The 16,506-nt window shown below is 33.7% G+C and overlaps 4 protein-coding genes and 1 long non-coding RNA gene across 7 annotated transcripts in view; 3 read left to right on the forward strand and 2 right to left on the reverse strand.

The window, feature by feature from the left end:
• The window catches only part of LOC144835755 (uncharacterized), a 167,438-nt gene that overhangs the window by 71,268 nt on the left and 79,664 nt on the right, over positions 1–16,506 (forward strand). The window lies entirely within an intron of this gene.
• The window catches only part of LOC144835733 (mediator of RNA polymerase II transcription subunit 15-like), an 87,865-nt gene that overhangs the window by 2,507 nt on the left and 68,852 nt on the right, over positions 1–16,506 (reverse strand). Inside the window, exons 2-10 of one of the 3 annotated variants that reach the window (XM_078690814.1) lie at positions 7,928–8,031; positions 6,615–6,702; positions 5,442–5,493; positions 4,733–4,884; positions 4,206–4,430; positions 2,625–2,672; positions 1,332–1,384; positions 865–1,118; positions 176–297 (exon numbers count right to left, since the gene is read on the reverse strand). In XM_078690814.1, coding sequence (XP_078546940.1) covers positions 176–297; positions 865–1,118; positions 1,332–1,384; positions 2,625–2,672; positions 4,206–4,430; positions 4,733–4,884; positions 5,442–5,493; positions 6,615–6,702; positions 7,928–8,031 — 1,098 coding nt within the window. Of the gene's footprint in view, positions 1–175; positions 298–864; positions 1,119–1,331; positions 1,385–2,624; positions 2,673–4,205; positions 4,431–4,732; positions 4,885–5,441; positions 5,494–5,823; positions 6,008–6,614; positions 6,703–7,927; positions 8,032–16,506 lie in introns of those variants that run through there. The other 2 variants (XM_078690815.1, XM_078690816.1) reach the window with 2 other exon arrangements.
• On the forward strand, positions 8,134–10,648 carry LOC144835746 (neuferricin-like). Its single transcript, XM_078690832.1, has 4 exons — positions 8,134–8,929; positions 9,086–9,226; positions 9,542–9,728; positions 10,115–10,648. Exons 1-4 carry the CDS (start codon positions 8,557–8,559, stop codon positions 10,281–10,283), a joined length of 870 nt encoding a protein of 289 aa, XP_078546958.1. The 5' UTR covers positions 8,134–8,556; the 3' UTR covers positions 10,284–10,648.
• Positions 10,559–12,940, reverse strand: LOC144858669 (uncharacterized). Its single transcript, XM_078714766.1, has 3 exons — positions 12,447–12,940; positions 11,316–11,509; positions 10,559–11,031 (listed from the first exon to the last, which is right to left on the reverse strand). Exons 1-3 carry the CDS (start codon positions 12,938–12,940, stop codon positions 10,709–10,711), a joined length of 1,011 nt encoding a protein of 336 aa, XP_078570892.1. The 3' UTR covers positions 10,559–10,708.
• LOC144835740 (lumican-like) lies at positions 15,158–16,476 on the forward strand. The gene has a single exon (XM_078690825.1). It carries the CDS (start codon positions 15,303–15,305, stop codon positions 16,344–16,346), a length of 1,044 nt encoding a protein of 347 aa, XP_078546951.1. The 5' UTR covers positions 15,158–15,302; the 3' UTR covers positions 16,347–16,476.

The following is a 16,506-nucleotide window of genomic DNA, read 5'->3' on the forward strand; positions in this document are numbered from 1 at the left end:
CATTCAATAGAGTAATAAAACTCTTATAAATACTCAACTTAAAGCTCTGTCTACACCATCAAAATTTACGTAACAAAGAAATGTGGTATGTTATATCACTACCATAGTTGGGCACATCACGCCTTTGTTGTCAAACTAGTTTGATATTGTAGACAGAGCTTAAGATAATACTTACAAAATTAAGTTTTTGCAAAACTTGGTCACATTTAATAATGGTAGATAATGGAAATGAAGCATTAGGGTTAATAAGTATGTTTAGAAGATTGTTTAACTGTAACTCCTGTTCTTTCTTCCTCTCTGTAAAAAAAAAAAAATCAACATTTCATAATTTTGACAGTTACCCCACTATACGTCAGCAATTATTTATTATTTAAAAAATATTTTTAGATAATTTTGTAAATAAATGAATCAAAGTGTTATACTCTTTTCACAAAATGTAACAACTTTTAACCAGGTATGCATAGTGTGAATACAATGGAAAATCTGCCTAGATATCACAGGGGACCTCTTTTAAATCTTGGAAGAAAAACACACTGATGAAAGGCTTGTTTTTGTTCCGAGATCTTACTGCGAGTGCGTGTATTGCCCTGGTATTAAACTGACCAATCATAGTAATAACTACGCTTTCCTTCCGAGATTTCTCATGGTTCGCGTATGCGTGTATGAAAACGTGTAAATAAATTGGGAGATTAAACCTGGTTAGAAGTTGTAACAATTTATGCAGACATGAAAATGGTATTAAGTTCTGACAAGTGTGATGTGCCCAAATATGGTAGTGATATACCCAAATATAGTAGTGATATGACATCAGCATGTCCATATATGGGCACATCACATTTTTTTTTCACATATGCTTTACTGTACCTTCTGTATTCATCTTCTTCAACATCTTGCGCAATGGCTCGATATAAATCGCTAATTCTTTACGTTTGGCTTCGTAGAGTTGACGGTCTTGTTCGCTCATTTGATTACTTCTTGGGCTGGGGTTACCCATTGATCCAGATGAGGGCGTATTGGGAGGACCCATAGAAGCACTGAGTGGTGATGGAATAGGTTGTTGAGATGATGGTGATGGCTGCATATAGTTACTACTGGCGGGAGATAGTGCTGGCTGTAAACTGGGAATTATAGACAGATTAAGCAAGATTAACTAGAGAGGATTAACCAGATAGGATTAGCTTTTATCTAAAAGTGAAATCGAAAAAAAATCTTAACTAACACCTCTAGTAGGCTATTTATTGATGAATAGATGTTCAACTCCAGCACTACAATGTAGAAGAGGAGGATTCCATATGTATGTATATGATGAAAAAAATATTTTAGAATCTTACGCGGAAGCTGGTGAAGGTACCCCGCTGTAGGGACTTGGTTGTCCACTAACATGCTGTGAATAAAAACAAATATTAAATGAATAAATCAATATTTCAAAATTCTCTTGGTAATAATCAGAAAATGGACTAGAACTCATACAGTATAATACCATTCAGTTTTGTTTGTTTGTTTCATTGAACAAAAAGAACAGTGAAGCTTTCTGTACACTATCAAAAAAAGTGTGATGTACCCAAATATGGTAGTGATATACCCAAATATATTAGTGATATGACATCATCATGTTCATATGGGCACATCACATGTTTTTGTCACATAAAGTTTGATAGTGTAGACAGAGCTTTAGCGAGTGAATCATAATGCCCTTTAATGCAGTATAAAAGGGAAATACTTCACTAAGTGTGAACCACTACCAATAGTTAAATAAAGTGCATGCATATCTACATATCCAATACTATTCACTATGAATGAATAGCTATATTATTCAATGACATATTCATGTTCAAGGGGTGGATTAGTTACATTCATGCATAGCTCCTCTATATAATACTGATTAGACCCAATGTTGTGTCTGGCATTACACTCATGGTAAAGGATCTAATGTCCACTAAGCATCATAATGAGGCTTGAAAGGCATACTCATAATTGAATGTCTACAATTAAAGGTTGTATGTTTTTGACTGCTAGACCCAATATTAAAATTGCTACATCATGCATGAATACAAAATATTGGTCATAACATCAATGGGACAGAATTAATGGGGATGAATGGGGACAGAATTAATGGGGATGAATGACGACATAAATTTAAAAAAAGTTATCAAGACAAAATTCAACATTCTTGGATGAGAGAGACTTTCAATCAAGTTTAACATGAATTATTGAAACAGTCTAACAGACAAACTGACAGTTTTGATGGTCAATATACAGAAAAGTTATTACATTATTATTATTACATTAAATTATGTACGAAAGTAGTACACTAATGAATCTTTCCAACAGAATGCGTAAATGAAACAAAAAATATTTGTATATTTAAGCCATTTGAATCATAATTTTTATTTTTCAGATCATATTTAAACTTCCCTTCTTATATTATAAATGTCTCTATTCCCATACTTCTGGTAAGCTACTACTGAGTAGGATTCAACAACGAACTGTATTAAGTAATCTCTTTTACTCCATGCATGCAATTCAACCAGAAGACATGCAATACTTGTATGCAATTGAAATGTAGGGATGCAAACTAGCATTACAGATGCTTAGCAACACGGACAGGAAGTGGGACTACTGACCTTTGGTGACCCCCAAACTTGGTTAAAGGGAGACGCTGGTGGTCGCTGCTGAATATAACAGAGTATTAGAACAATAAAACAATTACTTTGCACTTTTTATGTACTGTAGTTAGCTCCATTAGTATTTAAACACATGATAATGTCAGAGGTCAAATGTTAAAGTAGCTTGAGAGTTGATATTGTGCCACAAACCAAAACATTATTACTTACTACAGTCAACGCTCCCAATACCGGACTCTCTAAAAACTAGAAACTCTCCCAAAACCAGACCAAAATGTCCCAAATTAATTTTTACCCTTAAAAACACATTCCGAATATCAGATTTTCCGGAAAACCTGAAATTTTATTTTCATAAGATACGTCATTGTGTAATAACATGAGAGTTTTTTTTTTTTAAAGTAGAATGCACTTATGCCGGAGAAACTTGAATAAGCCCAGAAATATTAGGCCAGCTCAAAGGTGTCTGGTATTGGGAGAGACAGTTGACTGTATAACTCATAAAATATTAATAAAAAGGTTTGGTACTGTAATTGTTTTAATGACAAAAAAACATAAACAAACATATAATAAAAAGAGAGTGACATTTCATACTTTTTTTTCTCTTTAAAGATGTATTGTCCCTTGAAATACAAAAAAATGAAGATCAAAATATTCTAAATTTAAATTGGCCATATCAAAGTAATATTAAAGTTATTCACTTTAAGTTGAAAATTCGAGCCAAAAACAAAAATTTTACGTAATGAACAGCTAAATTAATTTGATTACATTTCGTCTGGAAAATCGTCGCGAGCAAAAGTAAACAAAGATTTCAAACCATGAGTATGCATTATGCATGATGCTAATTAGGATTGTTTACAACTCGTCATGGTTGAGAAGGTGTTTTCACACAGATCGCGAGGAAGTTTTATGATTATGCATACAGAGTAGCCAAATAAGCGCGTTGCATTATGAGATATGTTTTGATCAAAAACTTTGACTGGAAGTCAAAGTTATTTTTTGGACCAAAAAACGTCTGTATTTCAGTTAAATGATTTTTTTGTTGACTTTTTTTTGGTGAAAGTTAATAACTATTATGATACTTCAAAATGACCGACTTTTTTTTCGAAATCTTTTTTTTTTTTTTTTTGGAATTTGACAAAGGGACAATACATCTTTAAATATCATTTTATTATTATATATATTTATTATGTTACTTCAGTGGGAAATAAATGTATTCTGTATTTGAAAAAAAAAAGATAATTATATAGTTGTTACATGGGCTAAAGCTCTGTCTACACTATCAAACTAGTTTGACAAAAAAAGTGTGATGTGCCCAAATATGGTAGTGATATGCTTAAATATGGTAGTGATATGACATCATTATGTCCATATATGGGCACATCACATTTTTTTTGTCAAATAAAGTTTGATAGTGTAGTGATAGAGCTTAAGTTTTGCAAATCACATGGGCTAATGTTTCATAGTTATAGTTATGCACAGTTCAAACAAAAGTTTATAAAATTAATATATAATACTACAATTGATAATACAACCACATTGTTATGTTCATGGAGTAATTATTTCCTCCTTGTTTATACTAACCTGCTGGGGTGTTGGTGGTGTGTATGTAGTCTTCATGGGCTGCGGTTGCTGCTGTTGGAACTGATGAAGTTGTTGTTGCTGCTGTAGTTGTTGCTGTTGTTGTAGTTGCTGTTGCTGCTGTTGCTGCAGTTGTTGCTGTTGCAGCTGCTGCTGTTGTTGCTGAAGCTGCTGTTGTTGCTGTAGTAGTTGTTGTTTCTGCATAACAATTGGTTGTTGTCCTAATGCCTGAAAAAACAAGTAATTTTCAGAGTAATGAAATTCTATAGAAAGAGAAATACTGTATGATATATAAACTTATCACCATCACAGGATCATAGTCTTCAAAGTGTTTACACTGGTATAGATACTAGTGGAGACCCCCCACCTCTACAATATTTTAAAGTAGGAATGGACTTCTTTTCTTTTTTAATGACATTGACAAACCCATAAAATGTGCATAAAAAGAGCAACTTTTACATTCATAAACCCCCTCCCCACTTTTTCAAAAAATGTCAAAATCTAAAGTAATCCAGGATTGGTCTACTAACTTGTTGCTGCATTTGTTGCTGTTTAAACATCTGTATCTGCTGTTGCTGTTGTTGCAGCTGCTGCTGTGTCAACTGTTGCTGCTGCAACCCTGGCGTTCCGACACGCATCGCAACATTTGCCTGTCCTTGTTGCGCATTTTGCATTTTCAGTCCTAAATTATTATGGTAATTAAAATAAATTTTGCGATTGTTATCAACAGAATAGTGCTAATTACTAATACATAACTATATATAGTATATATAGTATTGCTTTTAGGCTTGGTTTCCATTTGTACACAACGTAAGGAGTTACGAGCAACACAAGTGATTGACAAATAACAGTTGAAACAATCCACCGGTTTTGATTGGTCAAATTGAAAGTGTTGATATCACATCCTAGTGTGAACCAAACTTTATATCATAGATGTACAATGCACAACACAAGTGATTGACCAATGACAAGTGACAGTTGAAATAATCCACCGGTTTTGATTGGTCAAATTGATTGTGTTGAGTGTTGCATCCTAATGAAAACCAAGATTTATTTCATACAAAAATACAATGAATCTAGAATCTATAGTACTAGTTAGGCTTATTCCATTTAATACACTGTTTTACTAGTTGTTTGGTGTGATGAGGTTGGATTTTGGTTACTGAAATTCTAAACACTAAAGTAAAAAAACATCAGTAACGTAACAATAAACAAATGCAAAGAAAAAACTACACTTACGTAATTCTTTTACTTTGATAATAACTTTTGCAACATAACCCAAGTATTCTTCCTGTATTAAATAAAAAGAGGAAACAAAATTACAAAATATTAAACAGAATAACTCACATGTTGGCAACATGCCAAGATACAAAATGATCTAACAAACTACATTTTGAGTTTTGATTTCTTTGTTCCACAATGCCACTAGTGTCCAGATAACCTGGTTGTACGGAAGAGAAGGTTGGAGGGTAGGCGCTGACACTGAATCACTTCCAGAAGAGGTATATCAAAAATAGAATGCACGTAATTGGGTTAGAATGTACAGAATTAATTAATTGGTTGCTTAATTAAGTGGTTTCTGCTTGTAATGTGTTAGTTAATGAACTAGAATAAAACTTACCGTCCAGTGAATTAAGACTAGGCCTATGTATAACTTGAATAAAACTGTCTTTACCACTCAAAGTAAAATCTAGTAATACTACTGTATACTATGTTTTTCATATATAAATTGGTATTATTAAGGATGCCTATAGCAATAATAGTCTTCCTGTGTCAACACATTAGCATGTCATATTTCCTTGTGGCTTAAAGGGAGAGTACACTTTGGCAAAAATTGGCTTTTTAATGTACCTTTAAATAAAGGTATCTGTTTTTTTTTAATACTTACAGTACTCCAGCAACTAAAGATATCAGTTTAAAAAGATCAAATGTCCAAAAGCATAACATACAATTTATAGAAAATCATTGTTTTTGATTACAGTGTATTATACTAAATCTACTAAAATATTAAATTATCACATTTTAAACCTTTGTAAACTACTACTACTACAGTATACATGCTTTCTCATTTTTTGAAAAACAGCCTTTTCTGTTAGTAAATTGTCAATTCTATTTCCACATTAATTATCAATTTTAATTAGATCAGACTTTTAATATACATTATTTATTAATGATATTAGGTTAGGCCAAACAAAAGATATAATTGATTCTGACTAACATTTAAAACTTTATTCACATTTAAACTGTCACCCATGGAATTGACTTGTCGATTTTATGGGTTGTCCTTGCATCCATTCAATTTGGTTTTATATATTTTTAAATCCAAATTGTTTGTATTTATTCTTTGTTATGTATTTTAAATGTATTGTTAAATGGATGCTAAATGAATAAATAAAATAATGGAACTCCTACTTTTGTATTTGCTTTACCAAATACATGCTGCTCCATTTCAATAGCTGATCTTCCTGTTGGGTTTCCAGACTTGTGAAAGGCATCCTCTCTATATTTTGGAAAAAACTATTTATTAAGCAAGGTTCATTTTGAATTAGTTTTAATTGTTAATTCATACGACCGACTTGATGCTCTTATGGTACTTCATTATTTTTATCAGTTAATGTTATATGCACGATTTGAACTAAATTGACCTCTGACAGTCTAGAGTCTAGGCTAGACCTATATACTATTAATAATAACAAATAATATTAAATCATTTTTTAATAATTCTTATATATACGGCAATACTGCGTTGAAACACCGGTTCTCGTCAGATCACCGAAGTTAAGCAACGTTGGGCCCGGTTGCGTTCTGGATGGGAGACCGTTCAGAAATCGCGGCGGGTGCTGTATATACTGGAGAGTGATGGTGTAAGGGTAATATCGGACTAGCATGTGATAGGCATGTGTTCGAGGTTATCTGTACCATACTAATTGCATCCTTAGGCAAGATGCTTTACTCTCATTGCCTCATCCTTCGGATGGGATGTAAAGCCGTTGGTCCCGTGTACTTAACAGTGCACGTTAAAGAACTTGGTACACTATTCGAAAAGAGTAGGGGATCGTCTCCCGGTGTGCTGATATGGTAGGCGCTGCACTGCTGGCTGCCGTGGGTCCGTGGAGGGCCTAATCCGAATTTCCTCAGTTTCCAGTTAAGCTTGAGGACAAATATATATAAAATAAAAAATAAAAAAAAAAATAAATAAAATCAAACAATCATTCTTATCCTATAATAATAAATAGTATAGGCCTAGTAGGAACTAGACTACTACTAGTACTACTAGGCCTAATAATACTGTAAGTGTAGGCCGTAGCTAGGCCTAGTATAAGTATTATAGTTAATAAAAAATGATTAATACTAATAATGTATAGGCCTAATATAAGGATAAAAAATAATAATAATGGTGATTAAATTATAATGCGTAATTTTAATTCAGTATTTCGAATCAAATTGCGCAAATCGTTCAAATCGCAATACATACAGTCTAGGCCTACTACCTAGTCTAGGCCTAGCGCCTGGTCAACACAGGCATACGTGCATCTATTACCGATAAACAGCTGGTTTTTAGTGGGAGGAAACGACCAAGACAGCTGACTGAGTTGAAGAAAACATCATCGGAAAAAGGAAAGAAAGTTGGTTTTCCTACTTTTACAAATTAAATTTTACTTGCATTTTATTCATTTCAGATACTAATCAATATCCTATTAATTTTGTTTGTACATATGACTTACATTTCAGCCAATATCTTTTGACGAAAAGCTGAAGACTTCCAATCGACATGTTGATCCGCCATTTTCTTTATAAAAATAGTCAATCCGACCCTGAAAGACGTGACCTTTATTTCAATAGTTTTTTGATTTAAAAGCATACATAGCAAACTCAATTCAAAGAAATATAAAATATATTATTAAAATACTGCTTGAAATAAAATAATATTTTTTTAAAATTTATAACGTTTTTACCAGTTAAAAGTGGATGAATGCAAAATAGTTAACAAACAACATTACAAAAGACTACAATATGTCTGCGCCCATGGATTTTTAGATTGAGATTACACCAAGGTTGTTTATTGTTGTCATTTTTGCGCAAGTCATTGTGAAAATTAAAATTTATTAAAATTACCGAATGCCAATTCATATAAACATACGCAAACATACTGCTATAAATTAATTACTGAGCCGGAAAACTACTTAAACACACTTTTTACTAGCTAGGCCGCATTAATCATATATATCGGGCTCAGCAGTCAGCGCCGGTACGGTCAGTGCTAATCCTACTATTTACTCAAAATAGTTAACAGCCAAGGCCTAGAGGCTGGCAGACGGAGGCCTGCCTTTATCTGGAGGTCCACCATTGAGATATGGCGGTAAGAGGAGTAATTATAACTCTTATTGTTACGGCTTTGGCCGTTGGTACTGGAATGTATGTTACAAAAGGCACATTGAGTCTACCAACAAACTTGACAGATTTTAAACACCTTCTCCAAGATCTATTTCAATTCAAGTTTTTTACAGAAAAAAGTGCTGGTATTAGCACTAGTACTAGTAGTAATATTGTTAGCAAATTTACCCTTCGTAAGCAACATGGTAATATATTAACAAAAGAAGAGCTTGGAAAGTACGATGGAACAGAAGGCAGTAAAGGATTGTACTTGGCCATTATGGGTCATGTTTATGATGTAGAAAAGGGCAGACGAAAGTATGGACCGGGAGGTGGTTATGATTTCTTTGCAGGTAGGCCTACATTCAAAGACATTCTGAATAAAAGAATCAACGAATAATGAAATTCAATTACCTTTATTTATTTAAAAAAAATATGAATTTGATTATTAATTGCTGAATTAAGAGCAACTTTTAATTTTAAATGTACTGTATCACTTTTTTTTCCAGCTAGGGATGGAACTAAAGCTTTTATCAGTGGAGATTTTACAGACAAAGGTTTGATTGAAGATACAAGTGAACTAACACCAAAAGATATGCTTGGTATTAAAGAATGGTTAGAATTTTATGAAAAAGACTATAAATTTGTTGGTAAGTGTATGGGCTTATCTTGGTCACAGGTTGTTCAGAATTGCTTTTTAAAGATTGGGACAAAAGCACACTCTCTTCATTACGGTACCGCCAGTCAAAAGTGTGCAAGAGAAAATTATCCATTTTGAATGGTGGTGGGAAGAAAAAATAACCAACACAGCATTTCTAATGAAGAAGGATCACCCTACCCCAAAATTGATTACATGAGGTACAATAATTAACTATGGGCTCATTTCCATCTGTTTGGAGCTACAATGTACTGTTCTGGAGTATTTAATCGCTCCTAAAATAAGAAAATCAATTATTAAAAAACAGGACTTTTGGAAGGCTTGTATTATGATGGTAATGGCAAGGCTACTGAAGCATTACTAGATGCAGAAGAAAGGGTCAATGTTGGCTTGAAGTTGAAGAAAAGTGAAGCAGACGAAAAAAAAGAATTCCCACCATGCAATTCTCAGTGGACGAAGAAAGCTGGAGGCAGAGTTTGGTGCACAAAGAAAAGGCAAGTGAAACTATCTATTGATTTCAATTAAATTGATGTTATACTTTGATAAACTTATTGATATCACATGATAACTCATCATGTGACATGATATTTGCAGTAGATTGCCTCCTATAGTTGGATAATAGCCAATTTTTTATTTAAAAAAAAATTTATTTAATGAGCTGAGGCTGACATGCATGAGGCCCTCAACAGGAACGATACAAGTAGGAAAAACAAAAAAAATGATCAAAAACAAGGAAAATAAAAAGACCAAAAAGATGATAAAAATAATTATATATATATGTAAATATTTGGTATTACTGTACATAACAATAATCAAATAGGAACAAAAAGTAGGAACATTTTATAATATTATGTTTTAATTTATTGATATTTATTTCTAGTGGTGGAATAAACCGTGCCTGGGTCGGAGTACCTCGTAAGCTGTTCAAAGCAGGATCTACAGATTATCGCTGTGCTTGCATTAGAAAAAGTCAGTTAAACAACCCACTACTCAAAGAATACGAGAACTGTGATCCAAAGGCGGACACTTGTCCTTACAAAACAGACTGATGATTGATCTTAGGGTAGCGGTCAACTTCATCCAGGACATTCGTGGAAACTTCCCCATTTCTTATTAAAACTACTGAAACTTTCACTCGGTAATTAAAAAAAATGAAAGTAAGTTCATGAATTTAATGTGTTCAGAGAAAAAGAAAGAGAAACCCATAAATCATTATACAGTACTATTAAATTAAAAGAGAGTTTTTAAAACTTTACAAAAACATTAAATTTGACCTAAATAATAAATAAATCTCTTGACCAATAAAACAACACACATGCGCACTTAGTAAATTTATATTTGACATATTTTATGTACAGTAAAAGAAAAGGTATATTTTTACGAAATATAATACTGTAATAAAAAAAACATTGGTGATATAACTTCGTATTTATTTAAATTAGTGTATTATTGTAGGCCTAATTGTTTGAAAATGTTAGAAATCAGTAATCCTTCCGACTTTAGCAGCGCACTTTGGTTGACTATGTAAGCACACACCAAACGCCGTCCATGTGCACGTTTCCTTAAAATCATACTCAAAGCACTTTAAACGAAGTGTGTTGAAGAACAGGTCACCTATGTCGGCTGCTGCGTCGGTTTGGGCGCGTTTTAAACAGTTGTAGAATTCCCGATCGCACGAGCAATGGCTCATGCGCAATAGAGTTGGATTGTAAAGTCGATAGCGAGATTGGAACTTGCGAATTGTCGGCTTACAAAGGTCGTGTGATCTGCAACATTCGTCTGCTTTTGCATGTACACCTGCGGTAAAACAAAAAAGGCGGTAAAATAAAAAAGGGACGTAAAGATACAGATCTAAAGAAAGATCTTATGCCTACTGTATGTGTAATTGTGTCAAATTTATTTAATAACGTGATGTCCCACCATCGAAACACCGTATACACATGGGCCTAATATGAAAAAGTGCGCAATGATACAGAGTTGTACTGAATCTGCAGCGGGTACTTTTTTCGGCAACAGCAGTACTTCTAAAACGACTGGGTTGTAGAGTTGAGCTAAATTAAATTGTCGCAGTTTTTTCTTACCAAGTCGAGTGTAAACATCATCGGCTATGTTTCCGACACCACACCACAATGTTCCTGGGTAGATGCCACCAAACATTGGGTTGAACGAGATTTCATTTTCCACATGTATACTAGCGACTTCCTTTATGGTTATTGGTGTCTTACCGTCACTTATCATTGGAAAACCTTCCCGCGTTCTTGTTGGGTTTCTACAACTGATAATGTATAAAAGGTGGTGTCATTTATTTGTAATGTTAAAGTCTAGCCTACAAACTTGGATCTTTCTCGAGTTTGCAAACACAAAGTTTGTCAATGTAGACTTCTCTAAAAACTTGTTGCCAATGCAATGTAGACATGTTTGCCAATGTAGACATGTTTGCCAATGTAGACATGTTTGCCAATGTAGACATGTTTGCCAATGTAGACATGTTTGCCAATGTAGACATGTTTGCCAATGTAGACATGTTTGCCAATGTAGACATGTTTGCCAATGTAGACATGTTTGCCAATGTAGGCATGTTTGCCAATGTAGACATGTTTTCTCCAATTTGCCGGAGTTTGTAAACTTTGGAAGTACTGTCTTCTTGATGAACTTGGAGTTCGCAAAAACAAGTTTGCAAGTTGGGGGGTGGGAGGGGGGGGGGGGCTGATTTGCTATTTGGGATTACCGCAAGATACTTTATTATTAGTAAATGTACATGAAAATATCAGATATTGTAGACTAGGTTATATCACTATTTGTTTAGTCAAGTCTGTATAAAGAAAGCATGACGAATCGTCATTTTTTCAACTTGTGATATATTGTCCCCTGAAAAAATAATTCTTAACAACATTTCTGTTGAATATCCCATTTTAATGCAACATAATTGTTATCCGCATTTACTAAAAATTGGATCGAAAAAAAATGTATATACTTGAAAAAACTGTAATTTAAAGCAAAAATTTGTCAAATTGGCTGCCAGCCAATGGGTTTTTGGTTGAATTTAACCATTTATTTTGTCATTATAAGTGAAAACATTTTTTTTTTCTACTGAAGCGATTAACTTTATTAAAACTACAACATAACATATTAAAAGTCTGATTTAATTAATCTTCATTTTTCATGTTTTTGGAGGACAGTACATCTTTAACTAATTCAATTCATCAGCTTACCTTGGTTCGTCTTTACAATATCTTGCTCTCATAATAAGCGACATATCTGTATCTAGCTTGGTTAACACACCTTCTAATTGCATCAATTGCTGACATGCCCGTAGCAAGACTTGAAACTCACGTTTATTTCCAAGCAACGCGACTGCATTTTCTGATGCCTCATCTTCGATAATATATTGCTGTAAAGTCTGCGCCAAATCCATCGCCTCCTTTCCTTGTAAAACTTCACAACTTTTTAACTTCGCCTGATCACAATTTCTGTTCACTGTGATTTTCACGAAAGTAGAACCATCTGTTATCTGGTATAAGGTAAAGTTTGATCCACATTCGCTGTACCCACTTGGTAACGACTGTAAAATATTAAAAGCAGCTTCCGTAGCGTTACCATCTTCAGTAGTGAATAGTCGCACGAAACTACTACACGCTATTACACCGACGCAACAACTTAACGCAATAGCCCACGATATCTCCGACGATTTATTTAATCGCCGCATTTCGTAGGCATAAATAGTAATACAATTTTTATATCAAATATATCAAAACAATACAAATAAAATTTAGCTCATCACTTGGTGTATATATTATCCGTGATAATCTGACAACAAGACAACCTATTGCCTTTCTGACGACACCAGTATACTTAAATGTAACCATGGCAAATTTCGATTATGCGCGCTGTTACTAACTACGCGCATTATCGGCCTTATAAACTTCTGCACACTTTTTATTGTCGTATTTGTAGGCCTGATTGCTTTTTATTATCAATTAACAATAAACAGAAACGGAAACAATTTTGTTAAAGCAGCACACTAATAAGTTTTTATGTTTTAAATTTACATTCTGTTTCTGTTGCAGTAATGACTAAAAAGCAGCAAACATTCAATTAACATAAAGGCGGGCCTACAGTAGCCTGTTTCCTTTCATTTTGCTTCTGACGCCAGGAAAGTGAACATATATACATTATTTTAGAGAGACACAGACTTTTTCTCAACAATTCCGCAGATTTCAGAATGTTCTTTCCGGTTTTAATGTTCATTGCTTTTCTAAGCCTTCTTGTACTTGAAGTCAGCTGTAGGCCTACGTGTTATACGTACAACCAATTTCGAATCAATGGAACAGCAGACAGAAATACTACAATTTGCCCAGACAGATGTCAGTGTAAATATTGCCCAACATACCTAAAACACTCGGCTTGGATGCGACATCTAGTGAATTGCCAACGTAAAGGATATTCACGTATACCTTCAGATATTCCAGTGGATGTAACAGAACTTAACTTAATTGGCAATGAACTTACAACTATTAGCAATACAAGTTTGATAAACTTTTCACAGCTTGATAAAATTGATTTGCGTTACAATAGGCTACACTTTAGTTCTCTTTATAATATCTTTGACAGTCAAGTAAATCTAAAGAATTTATTACTGGACTTTAATTTCAATTTGATTAATCTTCGTAAAATATGGTTTCAAAACTTGCGATCATTACGGTCTATATCGATAACACGTATTGTCTCGTAAAAACTCTCGACAAGGATTTATTTGAGAATTGTGGTCAACTAGAGAATGTGTATCTTTCTGGAAATCAAATATCAAAACTTCCTATCGATCTATTTCACAATCTGCCATTTCTAAGTAATGTTGATATACGCTACAATCAACTTGGTGTTCTCCATAACGATCTGTTTCATGGTTCACCAAATGTAACAAGACTTTTTATACAACAAAACAAACTAACAGAAGTAAACGAAGGAGTTGGAATTCAAAATTTAACTAAACTTTTTAAATTTGGATTTTGATTTAATCCCTTCAGTTGCGACTGCAACCTTGTTTGGTTTCGTCAGTGGATAAATCGAACTAAAGTAGAATTGGTTGAAATGGAATACGCAAAATGTAAAAACCGAAATGGAACGACTTTATTACAATTCGATGCAGCTTCCTTGACATGTTATGACCCCGGGATCGCTACAGGCACCATCATTGCAACTTGTACCTCTGCAGCTTTGCTATCAGTTGCTGGATTTCTTGTTTATCTGTTTAGATGGGATATCAGGTAAGTCTACGTATGTTATGACGTCACACTCATACCAATCATTGCAACTTGTAGCGCTGTAGCTTGTTTATCTGTTTAGATGGGACATCAAGTACGGAAAGTCTATGTTTGTTGACGTCAAAGTCATCATTGTAACTTAACTTATTGCTTTATTCAAGGTTCATTATGTTTTTATTGCTCTTCAGTTTAATATGATTGGTTTGGTGTAGGTTTTAATTTAATCTAAAACATTTTGTGTAAATAATACAGTTAAAGATTGATTGGTTTCAGGAGTTTGACTGCACAACTATTGAGTGTGCTGTCTGATACAAAAGTGAAAGCCAGTGCATTTTATCTATTAATTACCATATCACATAATTATAATAATGTAATTTATTGTGTTTTAGACCCTAGCCAATGTATTGTATTTCATTTAGGCCTCTAAATAAATCTGTTCATCAAGTTTATAAAACAGATTCTTATATCTTCTGATTTTATCTTACCGATTGTGTTGAGTACTTGTGGTGTCTCAAATAGAAATAAGGAAATGATTGTACACATTATTGATTCTGTATTGCCAGTTTTTTATTCTAAATTATTTTATAAGCGTTTAAGTTCGCAGTTAAGACGGTTTCAAGTTGTTGTTTGCCGTTTTGCCGCATATGATATATACAGAAGATCTGCTATTTAGCCTTGTACTAGTCTTTAATACACTGCAGAGAAGCAATCGGACATAATGTCCTCTGTGTAATGGACATTACTTCAATAGTTGTATGAAGATCTGCATCATATACCTTACTTACTTTTTATTACTCTGGGGACAACATGAATATCAACGCCATTCTGTTTTGTGTGTTTACGCTGTCTGTAATTGCTGTACCTTCCACTTCGAGAAAGTGTACGCCACACAATCCGTTCAGAGTAAACGGAACTCAAGCACGAAATACAACGATGTGTCCACACGAATGTACTTGCGTATATTGCATTCGTCATATCGACCAAACACATATGTATGCAAGCCATGAAGTAAGGTGCACACAGAAGCAATTTCATCGCATTCCAACCAGAGATATCCCAGTCGACGTTAACTATTTACATCTCAATTATAATCACATTAGTGGAATCAAGTCTAATGCATTGGCTAACTTTCGTGAAATTATAGTTTTAACATTGGTTGATAATATCTTACAGTACAATAACATAGACGATGATTCGTTTAATAATCTCATTAAACTCACTACATTATATCTGGATTATAATCGAGCTCTTTCTCATGTACCAAGAGCTTGGTTTTTAAAGTTAACTGCGTTAAAATCTGTTTACATTAGATATTCAGCTGTACAGACTTTACAAAGTGGAGTGTTTAAAAATTGCGTTAATCTGATTTCAGTTCACTTAACTGGAAACCAGCTCATAAGTTTACCTGCTGATATAGTAAGAAATCACAGATTTCTAAAGAACGTCGATTTTTCGCGTAATTCTATTACCAATCTGGAAGATAACATGTTTTTGGATTCTCTAAACATTTCACGTCTGTTTATACACAAAAATCAAATAAGAACAATTAGTAAAGATGTTGGAATTCAGAATTTAACTAAATTACTTCGGTTTGGATTTGCATTCAATCCCCTTAGCTGCGATTGTAGCCTAGTATGGTTCCGTCAGTGGCTTAATCAAACTAACGCTACGTTGATAAATCTTGATGACGCCATATGTGAAAAGAAAAATATAACAATGATGAATTTCGATGCAGAATCTCTCAGATGCTATGACGTCACAATTATTATTATCATTGCAACCTGTAGCTCTGCAGCTTTCCTGACAGTTGCTGGTTTTCTTATTTATGCATTCCGATGGGACATCAGGTAAGTCTACGTATGTTTTGACTTCACACTCTTTACACTATTTTTGCAACTTGTAGTTCTGCAGCTTTCTTGTCAGTTGCTGGTTTTCTTATTTATGCATTCCGATGGGACATCAGGTAAGTCTACGTATGTTATGACTTCACACTCTTCACACTATTTTTGTA

Source organism: Antedon bifida, chromosome 2, assembly GCF_963402885.1.
Source record: "Antedon bifida chromosome 2, ecAntBifi1.1, whole genome shotgun sequence".
Taxonomy (NCBI): Eukaryota; Metazoa; Echinodermata; class Crinoidea; order Comatulida; family Antedonidae; genus Antedon; species Antedon bifida.

What these genes read in the sequence shown, in the direction of transcription:
- LOC144835746 (XM_078690832.1), top strand. Translation starts at nt 8,557, where the DNA reads ATGGCGGTAAGAGGAGTAATTATAACTCTTATTGTTACGGCTTTGGCC. An exon ending in TGGTTATGATTTCTTTGCAG is followed by an intron (nt 8,930 to 9,085) that starts GTAGGCCTACAT and finishes TTTTTTTTCCAG; the next exon opens with CTAGGGATGGAACTAAAGCT. An exon ending in GTTTGGTGCACAAAGAAAAG is followed by an intron (nt 9,729 to 10,114) that starts GCAAGTGAAACT and finishes ATTTATTTCTAG; the next exon opens with TGGTGGAATAAACCGTGCCT.
- LOC144858669 (XM_078714766.1), bottom strand. Translation starts at nt 12,940, where the DNA reads ATGCGGCGATTAAATAAATCGTCGGAGATATCGTGGGCTATTGCGTTA. An exon ending in TATTGTAAAGACGAACCAAG is followed by an intron (nt 11,510 to 12,446) that starts GTAAGCTGATGA and finishes ATACATTATCAG; the next exon opens with TTGTAGAAACCCAACAAGAA. An exon ending in TGATGTTTACACTCGACTTG is followed by an intron (nt 11,032 to 11,315) that starts GTAAGAAAAAAC and finishes GTTTTACCGCAG; the next exon opens with GTGTACATGCAAAAGCAGAC.
- LOC144835740 (XM_078690825.1), top strand. Translation starts at nt 15,303, where the DNA reads ATGAATATCAACGCCATTCTGTTTTGTGTGTTTACGCTGTCTGTAATT.